Genomic DNA, 20,602 nt, shown 5'->3' with positions numbered 1-20,602 from the left:
CAATTTGAAGACGTGACTTTGGGTTCTGGGAAGTTGTGAAGGGTATTTGTCACTTTTTGCGATATCTTACCAAACAATTAACCGATTTAGAAAATAAGGGAAATTAATTGATAGTGCATATACCCGTTAGTTTCAGCACTACAATATATAATAATATAGTAGAGGTGGGAATCACCAAAAGCCTCACGATACGATATTATTACAATAGTCACAATCTTATTACGATTTTAAACATTTTGCGATATGCTCAGTACTGAGATAAGATATATTTCAACTTGTCTCAGTGTTTTCATTCACATATCTTGAGGTCAGAGGTCAAGGAGCCCCTTTGAAAATGGCTTTGCCAATTTTTCCTTGCCAAAATTTAGCGCAACTTTGGAGCATTATATTCCCATAAAAAAACTCCAAAAGACAGAATAGCGGCCTAGCCCGCCGCCGGGCCGTCAGACTGCTAAGAGGTTAATAGTTTATATATTAAAAGATCGATACTTGACGTCCGTGTATTGATACAATATTGCCACGCAAAATATCACAATACTATGCTGTACCAATTTTTCACCCACCCAGAGGATATAGGTGAAGGGATTTCTTTCACAAATACAAAAGCTGGTTTAAATTAAATGTGATTATGTTGTACTACAGATTCACATTTTACCACTTGTTTCCAAATCAACCTCACTACTGCTCTCCTCGCTTTGAAAAAAAACAAAAAAAAAAAACAGGGCCCAATCTGGGGATACACACCACTTTGTATAATGAGATACCAGAACGTAACAAATTAAGTCACAATTTATAGTCGTGCGAATGGAGGGCTGAGTCGTCTGGAATAAGCAATGAATCCTCTGAGCTCTGCACAGCTACTGAGTGAACCCTCCATAACATGCTAAGTAATCCATTTTACAAGAGAGGGACATTATTTAACTCCAGCAACAGAGAGATCTCGAGTATTATACATCTGCCCCTCCTATAATAAACATATGAGAAATCCTAATATAAAAAGGATCAGGAGATAGAATTCATTAAACGCATATCAAAAGAGACATGAGCATGTTTATTTACACACTGACGATTTCCAGGGATCTTTGGTTTTGTAGTGGTGCTACAAAAAGTGAAGAAACATTTCCTTGTGGCTCTTTAAAAGTCCTTTCAAAACGCAGTTTCCATATTTTGGCCGTTTGTAAGGGTTCTATATATGGTAAAAGAATAAAAGCCTCCGTTGCCCTTCTCACATTCGCAGACATCATACGAAAGACCCTGTCTTAAAGTAACAGGAAATGAGAGAGTAATTAAAAAGAGTAGGACACAAATGATTCCCTATTCATGAGGGATTAATCATTCCAAATTGAAGGTGACAACTGGCAGGCTCGGCCAGTGTTGGTTGGAGAGCCCATTGTGCAGTTTACTGGTGGCTGGCCCTCGTTTAATCTCCCATTTGCTGGCTCCCATCTCCCCGTCTGTCACCCTGCCAGCAACATGGAATTTGCAGCTCCATTTGGGACTGCTAAAAAAGGCAAGGCAGCCCAAGTGGAGGAGGTGCAGCCAATGGCTGCTGACCTGTCCAGTTGCTTGCTGTAAAATAAGGGGGTGGGGGGTGGAGGGTGGGGGGTGACATAGCGTAGCTTTCCTCCCCGCTAACACAGCCAACACGCTGCTCTCGCTGCCGACACCGTCCGAATCCCTCCGACACCACCACCACCTCTCTCTACATACTGCCTTGTGATAAGAGCGCCTATCTGAATAAATTAACTTTCCATTATCTCAGTGATTCTCTCTCGTCACCTACTTGAAGCCACTGCTCTGCTCTTATAACAGCAGTTAGACAGAAGAAAATTATACATACTTATACCTCTACAAGTACAGTTCTCCATTTAAGCATTCATTATCAAATCACTTTCATTTCTCTAAGGAGACCAATTCAAATTCATACACATTTATATGCGTGCAATATTTTGAATAAGGAGGCTGTCGCAGGACGTCCAAAAGAGCCAAAATGAAAGGAAAACAAACATGTCAGCTGTTGGTCTGGACAGTGGCCTCAGTCTGGACGTTCTGCTTGCAATATTATAGCGGCAAAGACAATGTGATCTGTGCTAATGAGCAGAGCAACAAATAGACTTCGCCAGGATTACAGCAATAACACTGACAGATAGAGCAGCAGGGAAGAGAGAGAGAGAGAGAGAGAGAAAGTGAGGGAGGGGAAAACCAGAGGAGACTGTGATACTGAGAATTCCATCCTAAGCTAGATCCTCTAAGCAAACATGAGTTGTGGGATTTGCCATCCCCTTCCAAAAATAACCCAAAAAGCATAAAAACATCTGTACTGTAGGCACGTCTAATATCAAGAAGCAGTCACAGAAGCCACAACAATCCAAAGATCTGCCACTATAATTGCAAATGTACCCTCTTTGTGAAGTATTGGCATTTCATTTCTGGTGTAACCACTTCTCCCTCATTCACCTCTATGTCAGACATCACATTTCCCAGAATGCATTTCTACAGCCCTTAGAGAACAGTCTTAATACCTACTTAATGTGTGCTGCCAGAGCAATAACAATAGAAAAGCCAGGGTTTTCCAGACACGCACCTTAAACTTAATGTCTCATTATTTTAACACTGCAATCTGCTAAAGTCTAAACTAAAGACGCTCTCAATGAATACATGGATTAAGTAGATGCCAAAGGATATTTCCAGAAAGAAGCCTCTCATCCCTCATGGCTAGATTACATTTTGCAGGCTCAGTTTTCAGGACCAGATTTAGGCCTGGTGACACTGACCCAAGAATCAATCCAGCTACATGCATCAGACCAATCAGCAGCCCATTAGATGAAAATAATGTGACTCACAGCCTTTTCAGTATCAAACTTTAACATGCAACCACACAAAACTAGGGATGCACGATACCAATATTGGGTCAATACAAACTCACATAGCTGGATCGGGTATGGTGACAATGGGGCCGATCTATTCAATTCAATGTCTATACACCATATACATTATATACTGAAATTTAACTTCCCGTTTAGGTTTTGACCAATTTGTTCCTGCATTAAAAAGGTTTATACTTGCATTGTAATTCATTTTGAAGATTTTGTTACTAAGTTGCTGGTGTACGATTTATTATTTTAATAATAAATAATTCAGTTAATTTACATCTATGTATTTACTTTTTACATTTTGTTTTACAAAGTTAAGAAAGTAATGTTTAAGTCAAGCCTGATGTTGCCTTACACATAAAAGAATGATCCCAGTCACTTCCACAGTGAGGCATATAGCTTATTAATTAAACACTGGTACCGGATTGGTACTCAGTATCGGCCGATACCCAAAGCCCAGGTATCAGTATCAGGACTGAAAAAGATCAGTGCATCCCTACACAAAACTGTCAACCATGAAAACAAGAAGTTGTAGGGCGATACAGAAGATGACTCTGAAACGCCACGCCTTTAAATTTCTATATCTCTATCTATCTATCTATAATTGTTTATTATAAAAGGATACATTTGTTAACATTTACAGAGCAGCCTTCATGTTTGTCCACATTGAAATGACTTCTGTCTTGAGCCAATTCATCCATGATGTTACATGTTGAACATTATGGGATGGCTTTGTTGGGCTTTTATTTTGGTAGACTAGCACGGATAGCAAAATCCAGTCACGGTGGGCTACTGACTGACTGATTTTCAGGGCCACAGCAATTCCTGGAACATAATATTGGATTATTGATCAGATCACTATATGCTAGGTATAGCATCAGTACTCTGTACTGAATACCCTGAGTTTAGGTATCATAATAAAATATCTGGGGAGAAAATCTTTGATCGTGCACTTTCACAAGCCATAGTCCGTATCAGATTGAAATTCATACTTTTGGTTGATTTTCTATTTAGTCTGGTTTGGTTTCACTGTGCACAAATTAAAGCGAACCAAATTTAAAAGAAATATATATATATATATGCTGAGGGGCGTGTATGAAGAAGCAAATTAAAAAAAAATTTCGTCTCAAGAGCTGCCACTTCTATGCAGGAAATCGCAGACTTTGATTGGCTATATTGCTGTCTAAGTTTTTCCAATTTGACTCAGTACTGATCTACTGTGCGCATGAATCCCTTCTCCTTCAGTTTATCCCAACTTCAAGTCCCTGTCAGTCCTCTCCCACTCATGTTAACCTGCATTTTGATTTGCTTGAAAACGGTCCGAGACGACCTCTCACAAGCGATTTCAGGCTGGTTGTTTTGGTCCGCACCAGAGTACGATTACTGCGTTCAAAACTGGCCAAAAAAAACGCACCAGAATTCGATTAAAACAAACTAAATGTTGGCTTATGAAAAGCGCCCTAACGTGAACATTTTAAACCACTGAAAAACATCAAACTCCACTCTACCAGTGTATAGGCACATTATCCATGGTAAAAACTAAAATATACACAACTGAATTTCTCTTGAATTTCTAGTCAAATGAATTTATGAGCTACTTCATTTATCATCAAAGCCTCTTTCTTTTGCTTCTCCAAAATGTCCTCCACTCCCCCCACCAGCCATCGCAAACTCTGAACTGTTTAGACTAGCTTGGACTGTATGTATGACATACTATTCTCTTGATTAATAGTGTCCAGACGCTGCAGAGGTGCACGCGGCGACCACGCATCAGACCTAGTGCACAATGTGTGTATCCCCCACCATGTCCTAATCATAACGGCGCTGATCCTGACATGGAGCACAAAATGACGGAGTTTCTAGTGTGTCCCTCTGTGAGCAGTGTTCACAGACCCATGCTGGTCTCCCACACTCAAAACTGCAGCGGGGGGCAGAGGTCACGGCGTCACTGCCAGCCACCTCAAGAGACGTTGCATGAAATGTAAAATATCGCTCAAATGTTTCCATTCCACCCGCTCATATCTACATCCTTACCTCCCCTCCATATCACTAAATGAGTGGTGGGGTGTGGGGGGGAATCACAGGACTCCAAAGACAGCTGCAGCTTATAAGGAATGTGAGGGGCCTCAGCCAAGAGAGCAGGCAGGGAAACCATACCATATATGGCTACAGAGGCAGAATCTAATTTTTATCAATGAGCGTAGCGGGCATGAGAGTGGCTTAACATGCAAAGGTTGATCTCCCATCCTTGACGGTGTATGGTAGGTGTTAGTTGGTGCCTTGTAAGAACAGCACGCAGGCAAACAGGCCTGGAAGTGTCCGTCTTCAAAGGGGCGTACTTAAGCCGTGTAAACAGCGGAGGGAATCTCGGCTCGCAGCACGTGAGTGCACGAAGGTGTGGACAGTGGAGCGTGTCTGCTGATGAATTTATCGCTTCACTTCAAAATCTCAAAGACCTGAAGTTCAAGAGCCCTAGCAGTAATGTAGTAGGACAGGGGTTCTCAAACTTTTCGGGGCCAGGGAGAACATTTTCCAAGGACCTCCTCATAATCGTATCACCAATTAAGCATAATGTTCACTACCAATTGTACTCTTAGATGCCATTAGAACTAATTGTATTCAAATACTTTTCAACCTAAATACTTCGGACCTGTTTCATAGTGATAAACAGAAACACCTTTTGATTTGAATCATGTAATACCACTTTGTTTGGCCCTTATGTTCCGGGTGCTTTGTAATCAGAAGTCTCTTTAGCTTTGCCAGTTTCATGGCTTCGTTTGCTAGCACCTGAAGACACATGACGCATTTTAGTCTCCAGTTGCTATTCTCAATAAAACTGTTGTCATATTTTCTCAATTTAGATAATTTGGGGTTAGTGTCACTCGAAGATGTGGACTGACTCAAATATTTCTCCATGCTCGCCGGCTAGCTGGCTGGCTAAGCAGCAGGAGTGTTGCGCCCTGAGTGAAGTGACTGATTCATGACAGATTGACGGGATGTGTCACAATCATATTAGAGCTTCCATTGGCCCAAAGCTAACGTGGGCGGTAGTAATGGACACACTATGCTTGTTCTATTGACGCAACTGGTCCCCATCTTACATATTAACTTTTTAATGAAATAGCAGTTATATAATTTAATTTATAGCAAATTACTTTGCGGACCCCCTGGCAGAGTGCCACAGACCCCACTTTGAAAATCGCTGTAGTAGGAGACACAGAAACTGCAACTTTTCATTAGGGATGAGAAGAGGTCACACAGTCATCTTATTATGATTATGAGGATTTCAGAGTAGAAATTAATCTTTTATCATTCATCTTTTGAAAATATCACATCCTAAATTCAGCTTATTTCTGTCATGACAAGTTTGAAAACGGCACAAAATGTTTGATGTTCCAATATTTTCAGAAATGTAAGTTCTGTTGAACAATCTCAGTGTTTCATCCATGAACACACGACAGCTCCATCACAAAAAAAAATCAAAGATAAACACCAAAGTCCTCCATGTAGCAGGCTGCGTGTTTCTCATCCTAACACAACCCAGACCTGCTGCTGTGATTTATCTTTGAGAGTGTTACGAGGCTTTCCCGGATGAGAGGTCAGAAAGGTAAAGTGTAGACAGCTCCCTTTAGTGAGTGGGGTAATACTCTGCATCTTATCTGGCTCTCCCTTCCCTTTAGAGCCCTTTGAAGGACTAGAGACTTTTTGGTTTAATTAAAAAAAATACTTTCTGCTCAAAACCAAACCACAAGCCCAAAACATAGGCCCCACATAGAACAGGCAAAAGTTCAAAACTGTGTTTACAATAGGACAAAGATTATTTTTCCACAGCTGCTTGTGGGTTTGATGAATTTGCTCTCCTCGCATGGTTGTCTAGCCTTTTCTGGAGAGAGATTTCCCACTATATCCATTAGTGACTCTCTATGGGGCTTCATCAGGTTTTTATAATTTTTTAATTTGCACTGCAATTCATGTCTCCATTAGCAGACAGTGAGTCACGAAGACTTTAACTTGAGTACCATTGTTGCTCAAAGCAGGGGAATTGGATGGTTGATGGAAATGAGTGCATTCAATTTTGTGGATTCACAGCTGTAGCCTCACTACGATCTTCCCAAAAGAGATGAAGTGTGTTCTTAATTTTATGTTCTGACTGCCTGGAGGACTGGTCTACAACAGCCAACCTCTTTGATTCTAACCTTTGTGTCGCCCATGCTCTCCGACTCAGACACCTGATAGGTGAGGTCCGTTTCCTCAAAGCCCGTGGCGCTCATGCGCTGGTCCGTGGAGGGGTCCGAGCGTGGCGGCGAGTCTGGCGAGTTGAGGCATGTTTGGATCAGCGCTTTGCCCGTTTCACTTGTGATCATGGGTTGGAGTTTGCGGGTGGCGAAAGTGTAGACATGACCCGTTTCACTGGCCACAAGTAGCAGAACCTGGGTTCCCGTCAGCGTTGAGAGTTCATAGGCCTGGGAAAGAGAAAGAAGAGAATTAAGTATATGACAGAGAGGATAGGCCAAGAGCCAGAAAGATATGGTTCTTCATCTCATAGACAAAGTAATCTCTATTGGGAATTACATTACAGTACATTTTGTATCTGTTCAAAATGTACCCTAAAGGGAGATTTGTCAAGTATTTAATAGTCTTATCAACATGGGAGTGGACAAATGTATGTATATATTTACTATTGGAAATCAATTAACAACACAAAACAATGACAAATATTGTCCAGAAACCCTCACAGGTACTGCATTTAGCATAAAAAATATACTCAAATCATAACATGGCAAACTCAAGCCCAACAGGCAACAACAGCTGTCAGTGTGTCCGTGTGCTGACTTGACTATGACTTGCCCCAAAACTGCATGTGACAGTGACAGTTTTTCCTCGCCAAAATTTAGTGCAAGTTTGGAGCGTTATTTAGCCTCCTCCGCGACAAGCTAGTATGACATGATTGGTTCCAATGAATTCACTAGGTTTCTAGTTTCATATGATACAAAAGGTGAACCTATGGGGAAAAAAACAACCTAGACAAGAAACCACTAGAATCTAAAAATACCCCTCTAGTGAAGTCTGACGTATAGCACAAATGAAGCTAAAATAACATGAGATAAGGCTCCCAGAATAGAGAGTGTGATATAGCTGAGAGACTGATTGCAGCTGGGGATTGGCTTGCATAGGCAGGGGGAGTTGTAGTAACCCAGTCTTGACGGAGGACACAAGGAATCATTCTTAACAACCCAGAGGTAGCTGACTGTGAAACGTGAGGCCACCATCAAAGTCTGCTGCCTTGTCATTCATTATACAGCGTGCATACACACACACACACACATTCAAACTCCCCAGTGTACAGGAAAAGCACAATGAGATTCAACTCCATCGAGCAAACGCACGCCGATGCTGCACTCAGAGTGAACTTCTGAGAAAGCCTTTTTATCTAAATGAGTCATAAGTTATGTGGAGGATGCTTCTGGTGCTGTGAAGGCACAGCGCCATTACCATCACCTTGGTGAACACAGGCAGTCAGAGCTCGCTTGATAGATGCGCCATTGTAAGCTGGAGCACAAGAGGAGGAGACGAATCACATTCAAATTAAAAGGTTTTTATTGGGCTGTTATAAAACCATATTCATGCTGCTCTACTCTATCATGCTCAAACACTGTGTTCATTATGGGCCCTATCAGTCCAATCCTCTATATGTGGGTGCATGCTGAAGCTGATTGTCATATTATTGCACACAAAAGACAATTATACAGAGCACAGAAAGGCTAATGATGACCAGCTACTGCCACGGTGGCTCAATGCTACACTACGCTCGTTTCCCCTGAGCACTTCAAACCTTAATTATACGGAGGTTTTTGATGTGTGTGTGTTGAAAAGGAATATGTAGTTTTACAATTCACCTCACCGCCTGCTAATGCAGCATTACAGGAGCAGGTAATGAAGTACACAGCTCCAGTCATCCTCTTCCACTACCATCTCCCTTGATTAGCTCTGCAGCAGCTACAGAGGAGTCTCTAACAACAGAGCCTCATGTTTGGCCAACATCCAAGGCTGAGAAGGACTAATTTGTCACCTTAAATGTGCTAGGTGGAGGAACAAACTAGAGCCACATAATGCTTTAATAAGTTTCCTTGCTCTGCTGATTTTCTCATAAATATTCATGACTGCAGACTACCAGTGCCAATTACTCTGGCTGTAATTGGTTCCTCTGTCACACAAACTCCCTAGCTAAGCCTATATATCAAATAAAAAAGAAGCATAAAGATAAAACTCATCGACGGCCGCAAACATGTACATATGTAGTTGTGCAATTCAAAACAACAAAAAACAGTGGCGTATTTTTCAGATGTTATCTTGGCAGTTCGAACACTAGTCCCAATGGTAGCCTTGTGACTGTATACAGTTGCAAGTTCAAATTGAAAAATTTAATAACTTTGGATTTTGGATGGTTTTCAGACAAAGAATTGTGATGGACTGCAACTAATGACAACTTTCATTGTGGATTAAGCCTTCAATTTATCATTGAGTTCCTGCATTTCAAGGTAGTGTCTTCAAATTGCTTGTTTTGTCCAACCCATAGACTCTTTATAAGAAGTGGCCGTAGTCACCGTGACGTTACCCGTTGGTTTGTGGACTGCCTTTTTGAGGCATCAAGTTTGGCATTTTGGCCGTCGCCATTTAGTTTTTTTAAAACGCAGACAAAACACCCAGACCGGACAACGCCATGGTAGCGACCTGTCAATCACAATGTAGCCACGACCCTGAAGCATACCCTGCTTTACCGTCTATTTGACTCTAAATGGGACCATAATTTACTAAATGAACATCATACTGTATTGAAAAAGATTTGAAACTAGCAATTGAGACCATAAACTCATGTTTACAATGTTTACTGAGGTAACAAATCAAGTGAGAAGTAGGGTCATTTTCTCATAGACTTCTATACAATCAGATTATTGATATTGATTATTTTTTCAATTAATTGACTCATTGTTTCAGCAGCAGACATGTGGTGAATGGACTTGCATTTATATAGCGCCTTTCTAGTCTTCCGACCACTCAAATCGCTTTTACACTACATGTCAACATTAACACACACACATTCATACACTGATGGCAGAGGCTGCTAAGCAAGGTACCAACCTGCCCATCAGGATCTAATCTAAATGCATATCATAGAAGGAAAAGCCCAGGTGTAAATAATAAAAAATAATAGTGGCTGCATTCCATTTAGGTGAGCCAGTTTCAGAGCGCTGGTATTGTGCATGTTGGCTCACTTGCATGGGGTATTGAGGCACCTAAATGGAATGGAGCCCTTATTTACGTGCTTTTCCTGCTATGACAGGTCAAAAGGTCTGCCATGAAAACAGCCTATAGAGCATAGTTAGAAAAGAGCAAACATGAAAACATGCCCTTAACTGGACCAATATTGGGGGGGGGGAAGGAAATGCAGGTATTAATTGAGCAGTCCTGCAACTCAAATTGAGTTAACAGTTTGTATTGTGCAAATGTTTACATGCACGTAATCTAAAGCATTTATTTGAAGCGAACAAATAGGCCGGTGCTTCACTCACCACATCCTCCAAAATGAAACCACAGGCTCATCCTAGAAACCAGTTTGAGACCACCGGTCTACTATGAATCTTCCCACTCCACCCACCTCTCAAATTTCTGTGATGGCTGACATAGTGTAGGCAACATTTCCAAAAATCTCTATCCACACACAGTGTGTCAAATAGTGTTCATGTTGCCAAGAGCCTACATAAAGACACCTCAGTTTCCACGACAACAGTCTGGGATACATAAAAAAAAAGAGAAATACAGCAGAGTACACAGTACAAGTAACAAATGATAACTTTTGCACTACAATAAAGCATTGTGTTTATTTAAGGTCGTAATGAAAAATGGCCATGTCTACAACTGCTAGTCAACAGCTGACCTTGTCTCCAAATAATCAACTTTAGATGCCACATAGCTATACTTTATCAAGGCAGCAATCGTGTGCTTGGATTTCCAGTGAAATACTGCTTTGGTACTAAACCTAATAGGACGGTAATGGAGGCAGTTATGACTAACATGGAGCATGTTCTGTCATCTTTAATGTCAACTGCTTGTGTGCCAGATTTAACAAAACTGAAACCAAGGAAAGTCATCACAGGATGAGGCTGGACTGACGCTTGTATCAAAATGTGCCATAATGCATGCACAGACAGTCCCTGGCTTCTTTCTTCTGTTTGAGTGCTCTTTGACTGTCCTCTGATCCTGTTTCCCTGGGGTTTAGTCAGCTGTTGGCACCTTACAGGCCCCGCTGCTGCTCAACCACCGCATGGCTGCCGCCTGCAAGCAAAGCCCTGCTTCACAGTGACAGAGGGAACAGCCTGTGTGCACTGAGGGCCACTGATGGCAACTACTTCCAACAGTTCTGGGGTCTATCTGTGCATGAATGAGTGTGTCTGGAAATGCGTATGTGAGTGTCAGGCCATGTGTGTGTGTGTGATAGTTGGGGTGGTCATAAATAGAATTGTCATTTGCTCAAGCCTATTTAAAGCCTGTCATGAATGTTTCCTCACATCCAGTTTTTGTCTTTTATAAAAGGAATAAATTGATTTAGTACAGGTCAAAAGTCTATATATAAAATATAGGCCCACTATTATATTATAATTAACCAATGCAGTATTTTCCCACTGATGTTATGACCGCGCAGCTTATTAAGGTGTTACCTCAACCTTATTGTTAATTCCATGAATATTACAGAGAGTATATCAAGGCCAAACAGCACTCTCAACTCAAAATCAAATGTTACTGTAGTTGAATGAGATCCAAAGGTAATCACAACTCACCTTTTTCATAATACCAGTCTTCCTCTTGCTGAAAGTGGTGTGGTGCCACAATTGTTTTTATAAAGGAATAAATTGATTTATTGCTGGTCAAAAGTCTATCTATCTATATATATATATATATAAATAAAATATAGGCCCACTATTATATTAAATTTACCCATGCAGTATTTCCCCACTGATGTTATGATTGTGCAGCTTATTGAGGTGTAACCTAATTGTTAATTGCATGAATGAATGAATATTCTAGGCCTGTACAGCAGTATATCAAGGTCAAACAGCACTCTCAAAGTGACACTTAAAATCAAATGTTGCTGTGTAGTTGAATGAGATCCAAAGGTAATCACATGCCTCACCTTTTTCATAATACCAGTCTTCCTCTTGCTGAAAGTGGTGTTGTGCCACAATTGTTTTTATAAAAGAATAAATTGATTTATTACAGGTCCACTATTATATTATATTTACCCATTCAGTATTTTCCCACATGATGTTATGATTGTGCAGCTTATTAAGGTGTAACCTTATTGTTAATTCCATGAATGAATGAATATTATATGCAGTATATCAAAGCCAAACAGCACTCAAAGTGACACTCAAATCAAATGTTACTGTAGTTGAATGAGATCCAAAAGTCTTCTTCTTGTTGAAAGTGGTGTTGTGCCACACAATTGTTTTTTATAAAGGAATAAATTGATTTATTACAGGTCAAAAGTCTATATATAATATAGACCCACTATTATATTATATTTACCCATGATGTGTTATGGTTGTGCAGCTTATTAAGGTGTAACCTTATTGTTAATTCCATGAATTAATGAATATTATAGGCTTATACAGCAGTATATCAAGGCCAAACAGCACTCAAAGTGACACTTAAAATCAAATGTTACTGTATAGTTGAATGAGATCCAATCACACATGACACACCTTTTTCATAATACCAGTCTTCCTCTTGCTGAAAGTGGTGTTGTGCCACAACTGTTTTTATAAAAGGACTAAATTAATTTATTACAGGTCAAAAGTCTATATATAATATATATATATATATATATATATATATATATATATATATATATATATATATATATATATATATATATATATATATATATATAATATATATAAAATATATATAATATATATATATATATATAATATATATAAAATATATATATATAAAATATATATATATATATATATATATAATTATCCATGCAGTATTTTCCCACATGATGTTATGGTTGTGCAGCTTATTAAGGTGTAACCTAATTGTTAATTCCATGAATGAATGAATATTATAGGCAGTATATCAAAGCCAAACAGCACTCAAGTGACACTCAAATCAAATGTTAATTGAATGAGATCCAAAGGTAATCACATGACTCACCTTCTTCATAATACCTGTCTTCCTCTTGCTGAAAGTGGTGTAGCGTCTCAACTTGTTATCGATAAACTCCATCTTTATCTTGACGCGCCCACGTGTTTTCTTCCCCGGCTTTGCCCCGGCGACCCCCCCGGGCACCATGCCGTAACCTCCTCCTCCTGGAGGTATCATCCCCACCTCCTGCCCCGTCACAGCAGCCTCCATCTCGCCTCTCTCCCGCTTCACGCCTCTCCTGCTGTCCCCGAGTGAACCCACCGATGACGGGTCGTCGTCGTCTCCGGAGTCCGAGTCGTTATCCGAGCCGCTCTCTCTGTCTCTGTCTCTGTCCTCGAACCGGTGAGGCAACACAACTCCCGTGTTTAACCCCACCATGTTGCCCTGGACGGCGGTCTGCAGATTGCCTGTCACCCCGGTCCCGGTGCCGTTTCCCGGTCTCACACCTCCTCTCGACCCGCCTGGACCGTTCGCCCCCAGCATCACCGCTTCTCGCCCGGCACTCTGCTCGCTGACCCCCGGTACTAAAACCTGCCCTGCTCGGACCAAAACCGGCCGAATCCCTCCACCGACAACCCCCGAACCGTGTCCCGTGTTACCTCTCCCCGTAGCTGACCCGTTTCCAGATGGTGCCGATCCAACCCGGCTTGGTAACATTATATATTTAACGGCTTAAAAAACTGAACCGTAGTCGTCGCCCCTAACAACCAACCGCCAGCTATCGTCGCCCTAACAACCACCCGCCAGCTATATAAAAACGAAGAGCTGTATAGCGCCGTTGGTTGTTGTTCCTCGCCAAATGGCTACTAGCAATAGGCCACACACACAAAACGTAAACAAACCAGACCAGTTTGGAGGGTTTTGGAGACTCCAGGAAGTTACCGAGACAAACTTTCGAAAGTGATGCTGCCCCCTAAGACCCCCTTCAGCACGGCTCGGTTTGGTTCAACCCTCCTCCTCTATCTCCAAAACTCACAGCGCTTTCTCAAAAAGGAAAAAGGCCGAAGAGCTCACCTCGGTGTCCATCCGCCATTTTAAGTAGTCCGCCATTTGGAAGCGAAAAATAACCCTTGTGCTTAGCAGTTAGCCACCAACTGTTATTTTTTACTGCATCTACACCACAATATCTATTTAATCATGGATTATTAACACATAAAAACCCTCTATTTTTTAAACAGCGTTAACGACAGCGGAGTGATATCACAACCCAGGATCTACTTCCCTCCCTTATAAAGAGATACAATGTTTCCTTATTTGGTGCTGTCTCTCCTTATATGGTGAGTCACAGCGGCGCCTGCTGATTGGCTGAGGATTATCTGAGCAGCGCTGTGATTGGTCAATACGAACGCTCATTAGAATAAATACCAAAATGGTTGCGCTACCGACAACGTCACCGTGGACCATGCAGAGGCAACCAAAATAACAAAACATCCAAAGTTTTTTATTCCCTACAGGTTGTACTTGTCATACCACAAAACCATGTTTTCCCAGAGTATTAAGCCGAAATATCTATTTATTGATCTTTATTGGCTGAAATGATTCTGTCAGAAGAATTGTTTTTTTTCAGTTTAGATGAGATTTTGTATTGTTGGTGGATATATAAGTTTAAATAAATTCTAATTTAGATCACAAATTATTATAACAATCACATATATATAGTTTTTTATTCCCTACAGGTTGTATTTGTCATACCACAAAACCATGTTTTCCCAGAGTATTAAGCCAAAATATCTATTTATTAATCTTTATTGGCTTGAAATGATTCTGTCAGAAGAATTGTTTTTTTTAGCTTAGATGAGATTTTGTATATCTGCTGTTGGTGGAAATAGTTTAGAAAAAAAGTTTAGATAAATTCTAATTTAGATCACAAATTATTGTAACAATCACATATTTGTTTTATTTTTGTTTGTGCATTGTATACATCATACATCAAATTTATTTTAATTTTTGTTATTATTATTATTATTTTTAATTTTTTATATATTTTTTATATTTATATTTTAATTTTAATTTTTGTTTATAGCTTATATTGTATATTGGTAGAATTTCAATTTTATTTTTTTTATTCTTATTTTATTCTAACGTTTTTATCTATTCTTTTGTTATTATACTGCTTATTTGCACCAACAAAACCAAAGCAAATTCCTAGTGTATACCTCTTACACCTGGCAATAAACACGATTCTGATTCTGATTCTGATTCATCTATTTCCCCTAAAATTATGGTCAAAATAACAAACATCCAAGTTTTTTATTCCCTACAGGTTGTACTTGTCATACCACAAAACCATGTTTTCCCAGAGTATTAAGCCAAATTATCTATTTATTTATCTTTATTGGCTGAAATGATTCTGTCAGAAGAATTGTTTTTTTTTTAGTTTAGATGAGATTTTGTATCTGCTGTTGGTGGAAATGTAAGTTTAGATAGATTCTTATTTAGATCACAAATTATTATAACAATCACATATTTGTTTTATTTTTGTTTTTGCATTGTATACATCATACATCAAATTTATTTGTATTATTATTTTTATTTTTATTTTTGTTATTATTATTATTTTTATATTTTTTATATTTTCTTACATTTTTATTTTTATTTTTGTTTATAGCTTATATTGTATATTGGTAGAATTTCTTTATTTTTTTATTTTTTTATTCTTAAGGAAATATAAGTTTAGATAAATTCTAATTTAGATCAAAAATTTCTTATAACAATCACATATATAGTGCAATATACAGTATATACAATAAACAGTGCAATATGGTTAGACAGTGCAATATGTTAAATAGGGTAAGTGCAATATGTTAAATTGGGACAGTGCAATATGTTGCATATGTGTAATATTGGGCTCTGGTCTGTGCAATATGGGCAAGACGGTAGACGTTGCAGTGCACTACCTGGGTGCAATACCTGCCATGGTGTGTGTGATAGTATGTGCCATTATGTACGTGGACTGTGTATGTGTTGAAACATCTGTTTCTGTGGAACTGTTTCCCTGTCTTGTGTGGAATCGTTTATTATTGTTGTTGATGCTGTTTTAATTTAGTGTTTGTAACTGCAGTTGGACGGAGTCCAGGAAAAATGTCCCCACGGGGACAATAAAAGTATATCTTATCTTATAGGTTATTGTTTTATTTTTGTTTGTGCATTGTATACATCATCTATTTCCCCTAAAATATGGTGTATACTCTATTCTCTCCTATCACACACTAATTATTACCTTGAAGACTATGTCTGCATCACTTTCTCAATAATTGAAACACAACTCTTCACTCTGCTGGCAAGACTATGAGTATTTTTAATTACTTAAAACAAACTGCAAAAGCATGCAAGTTGCATTCAACATGTTGCAGAGCCACAATACCTATTACAACCCTGCATAGTTTTCACAACAGGCCCTTTTCACAGCAGACATTAGGCTACAACCTATAAGCACAGGTGTTACTAATAACATTAACGATGGCTATTAAAGTGTCCCAGTAAGCCATAACAGTGAGCCAGCATGATGTACAATACCAGGACCCTGAAACTGAAGCAGCCAAATGGAACTCAGCCATCATTCATTTTATTATTTGCACATGTACTTTTCCTACTGTTAAATGTCAACATGTCCTCTGTGATAAAGGCCCATAACAGGTTAATCTGTCAAAAGGCTCTATATACTTATCTGACAGTGTTTAAAATGATGCAATAAACCCCACCCATCTGGTACTCCAGGCAGGTTAAAACAAATACCACAAATTATGGTATTTAGAAATGGTTTCTCAACCAAGATTGCAGGCTGCTAAGGGATTTTTATTGAAATACATGGGCTTTCACTACGTAAATGCACTTGGAAAAAAGTTGCCACAATATCACATTGAATGAGTTTGACTGTAGTTTAACCTCATTAAAGGTCCCATATCTTGCTCATTTTCACGTTCATACTTGTATTTTGTGTTTCTACTAGAACATGTTTACATGCTGTCATGTTAAAAAAAAATTTATTTTCCTCATGCTGTCAGCCTGAATAAACCAGTATTCACCCTATGTATGAAATGCTCCGTTTTAGCGCATTTTGACGAAATTGCAACAGAATTGCGTTGCTAGGCAACAGCTTGGGTCCACGTGTACTTCCTGTCAGCTGATGACATTCACATACACTGCAACCAGGAATAAACTGGGACACATTTAGAATGTTTATGTTTAAAATTGTGTCAAGGGTCTAAATATTGTATATTCGTGACATCACGAATGGGCAGAAATCCGGACGGCTTGTTTCAAATGCAGAGTTTCTGAATACGGGCTGTGTGTATTTCCCTGTGGATTGAGTGTTTCGAAACTTTCACAGTATTTATATAGGACTTAAGTCTGCTTTATAATAAACAAACATGAAAATCTCACTTTTTTATAATATGGGACCTTTAAGCAGCTATCCAGCAGCTCAGCAGAAAGCTGTGAAGCTGTGACGCGCAGCCTGTAAAAGCTGTATTGCCCAGTTTATAGTCTTTTTTTCTGGACAAAACAGTTATAATGTGCAAATACACATAACTTTATGTCCATGGAAATCAGGTTTTTCTTTGTGAAACTGTAATGTTTGTAATGTAAGTAATCACAATTGTGGCCAAAGTGTTTTCAGTTCAGTGGGCATGACATTTACATGATATAGGCAATATTGCTTCCAAAAAATATGTGTATGGTATGTATAATATTGTTTATATTTGGAAACTAGATTGTAATTATAATGATTTATGGATGGGTTATAAAAAAAATCTCTTTTGCATTATGGCTATGCATTATGTACCTGCTTTGGGCCCTACAACCAACCCAGTACTTTTCACTAGTTATAAGTGATTATAAAAAGTCAACGGTCCAAAAACAGCTCTTACAGTGTTACTGAAAGGTTATTTATGTCTCAAAATGACTTGATTTCATCCATGAGGTTATATTTGGCAGTCCACTCAGTCTGTTTAACCTGTTGAAATGCCTCTAAAGGTCATTTTGAGGCATAAATAACCTTTCAGTGACACTATAGGGACTGTAATCCTGTTTGGCAAGTGTAAACCTGCATTATGGTATTGCACATTTAAAGGTATTTCAACAGGTAAAAAGGTCTGGGTGGGCTATCTGTCAAATATAACTCTCATGAATGAAATCAAGTCATTTTGAGACATAAATAAACTTTCAGTGACATGACAGGAGCTGTAAAAAAAAACATGCATTTTATGGGATGTAGGCACTGCTTTAAAGATATTTAAACTGGAATGAGGAAAAAGGGGTTTACAGAGATATCAATAAGAAGTATTTTAGAGACTTACATACATAAGCAGAGGAAAAGCAGCAGAATTTGAAAAAGTGTGGAAACCTTTGTTGGAGTTTCTTGGACGTCAGCGGGCACAGTACAATTGAAACTGCTGTGTGTTGCTGAGTGCTGTGGGAATTTTTTTTTTTTTTTGTTCTTCTTTGAGGTATTTATTTGTTTTGTCTTATCTTTTATTTTATTAGTTTTCTTTGTTAGATATATGAAATACATGAAATGTCATGTCTCTCTTTCTTTGATTACTGTGGAAATTCTGACTAAACATTTCATCGTATAATTTAATTATTAATATTGTTAGTCTGTCTGTATGTGTATATATGTATATATGTTTATATGTAAAATTCAATAAAAAATATTGTTTAATAAAAAAAAAAAAAGGTATTTTAGAGTACGGAAGTAAAAGAGAAGGAATAAAGTGTCTGACTACTTGAGAGTCACTTGTCTAGTATAAAGTGGATGAAGATGACACAGTAATGACTTGTTCCAGAAGGTGGCAGCAATGCAACGTAAAATGCGCCGGCTGCCGTAAAACTTTGAAGAAGAAGAAGAAGAAGAAGAAAAGGAAGAAGAAAAAGAAGAAGAGGAGGATGAAGGTGAATGCAACAGGTGGCAACTGCTATAAAACCTCAGAGAAAAAGAAGCGATGTAAAGAGGCTGGAGGTAAACAACAGAAAGAACCGGAGTTTCTTGTGAGAGTTTCTTGAGCAGAATGATGCGAGGCTAAAATTAAAGATTATTGTGAGAAGGAACATGACATTTTAGTATGTCGAAAATGAAATAAAAGTCATAGTATATTATGTTGAAAAAATAAAAGTCATAATATAGTATGTCGAATAAAGGTCATAGTATAGTATATCGGAAAAAAAGTCACAGTATAGTATGTCGAAGAAAACTAATAGTATAGTATGTTGAAAAAAATAAAAAGTCATAGCATAGCATGTTGAAAAAATGAAAAAAGAAAAAAAGTCATGATAGTATCTAAAAAAAAAATGAAAAAAAGTCATAGTATAGTATGTCGAAAAAAAAAAAGTCAGTTTAGTATGTCGAAAAAGTAGAAGAAATCATAGTATAGTATGTTGAAAAAATATTTAAAAAAAAAATTCATAGACAGAATGTCGAAAATAAAAAAGTCAGTGTCGAAAAAAATGTAAAAAGTCATGTTTAAGAAAAAGTCATACTATAGTATGTCGAAAAAATAAAAAAAAACACCATGGTAAACTATGACGAAAAAATCAAAGATTCACAGTCTAGTATGTCGAAAAAAAGTCATAGTATAATATGTTTAAAAAATAAAAAAGTCATAGTATAGTGTGTCGAAAAAAGTCATAGCATGTCGAAAAAAAGTCGTAGTATAGGATGTCAAAGCAGCATATAGCATGATATTTTCATTGTATGACTTTTTTTATGTGTGTGACATTTATTTCAGTGTTACTGGTTCCCAGTTGGTTGGAGCTGGAGGCCATAAAGGGATTGTAGGCTGCTGGCCACTGTTTCCAGTCTATAAGACCCACCCCATCATGCGAGTCTGTGGCCTCCTTTCCCCCTGGCACCACCTTGTGCCATGTCAGGCTTTTGATTTGCAGTATACTTTATTCATCATTACCCGAGTTACCCTGACAGAATGTTTTCCTGCCAGCATCATTTGTTACAATTCATATTTTGTTAAAAAACAATTTAACTACCTAATTAACTAACTTCTGTTAAATAAAACATTTCTTTTACTTAATCCCTCACTTGTGCTTTCCTTATTTGCCTTAGAGCTGGATCATTCTTTGAAATTTTTTATGACATTTATGATGTTTTTATGAATTATGGCATACTATTATTTAATTCTATAACATTTTTGTGGCATATGTATATATGGCATTATGATATTCTTGATATTTTTATACACATTTGAATGGCATACTAAACTATATTTTACTATGATGTTTTATTACTTTTTTACAACTTGTGTATGACATACTAAACCTTTTTTACTTTTATGGCATACTATACTATATTTTTGTGATGTTTTTATGACTTAATGGCTTACTATGTCATGATTTTTTTTTCTGACATAGTATACTAAGAAATATTTATGTTTTTTTAATGGCATACTATAATATTATTGAAAGAAACATTATATTTTACTTACCAGGCTATCACAGTATTATATTTTACATTACATTATATTGTATTCCTATATTTTAGCATAAAGTCTAAATTATTTGAAAGT

The 20,602-nt window shown here is 38.1% G+C and overlaps 1 protein-coding gene across 14 annotated transcripts in view; it reads right to left on the bottom strand.

Annotated features, from left to right (window-relative positions):
• The window catches only part of srfb (serum response factor b), a 28,082-nt gene extending 13,834 nt beyond the window's left edge, over positions 1-14,248 (bottom strand). For 3 of the 14 annotated variants that reach the window (XR_012595278.1, XR_012595280.1, XR_012595279.1), the window contains exons 1-2: positions 13,095-14,248; positions 7,070-7,336 (exon numbers count right to left, since the gene is read on the bottom strand). Coding sequence is in view for 10 of the 14 variants with exons in the window: in XM_074646691.1 (XP_074502792.1) it covers positions 7,070-7,336; positions 13,095-13,742 (915 nt within the window). In the remaining 4 variants the exon portion in view is untranslated. The remainder of the gene's footprint in view (positions 1-7,069; positions 7,337-13,094) is intronic. The other 11 variants (XM_074646689.1, XM_074646696.1, XM_074646693.1 and 8 more) reach the window with 8 other exon arrangements.
• Between the last annotated feature and the right edge of the window lie 6,354 nt (positions 14,249-20,602).

Source organism: Sebastes fasciatus, chromosome 9 (genome assembly GCF_043250625.1).
Source record: "Sebastes fasciatus isolate fSebFas1 chromosome 9, fSebFas1.pri, whole genome shotgun sequence".
Classification (NCBI taxonomy): domain Eukaryota; kingdom Metazoa; phylum Chordata; class Actinopteri; order Perciformes; family Sebastidae; genus Sebastes; species Sebastes fasciatus.
This window is presented reverse-complemented; position numbering and strand designations above follow the sequence as displayed.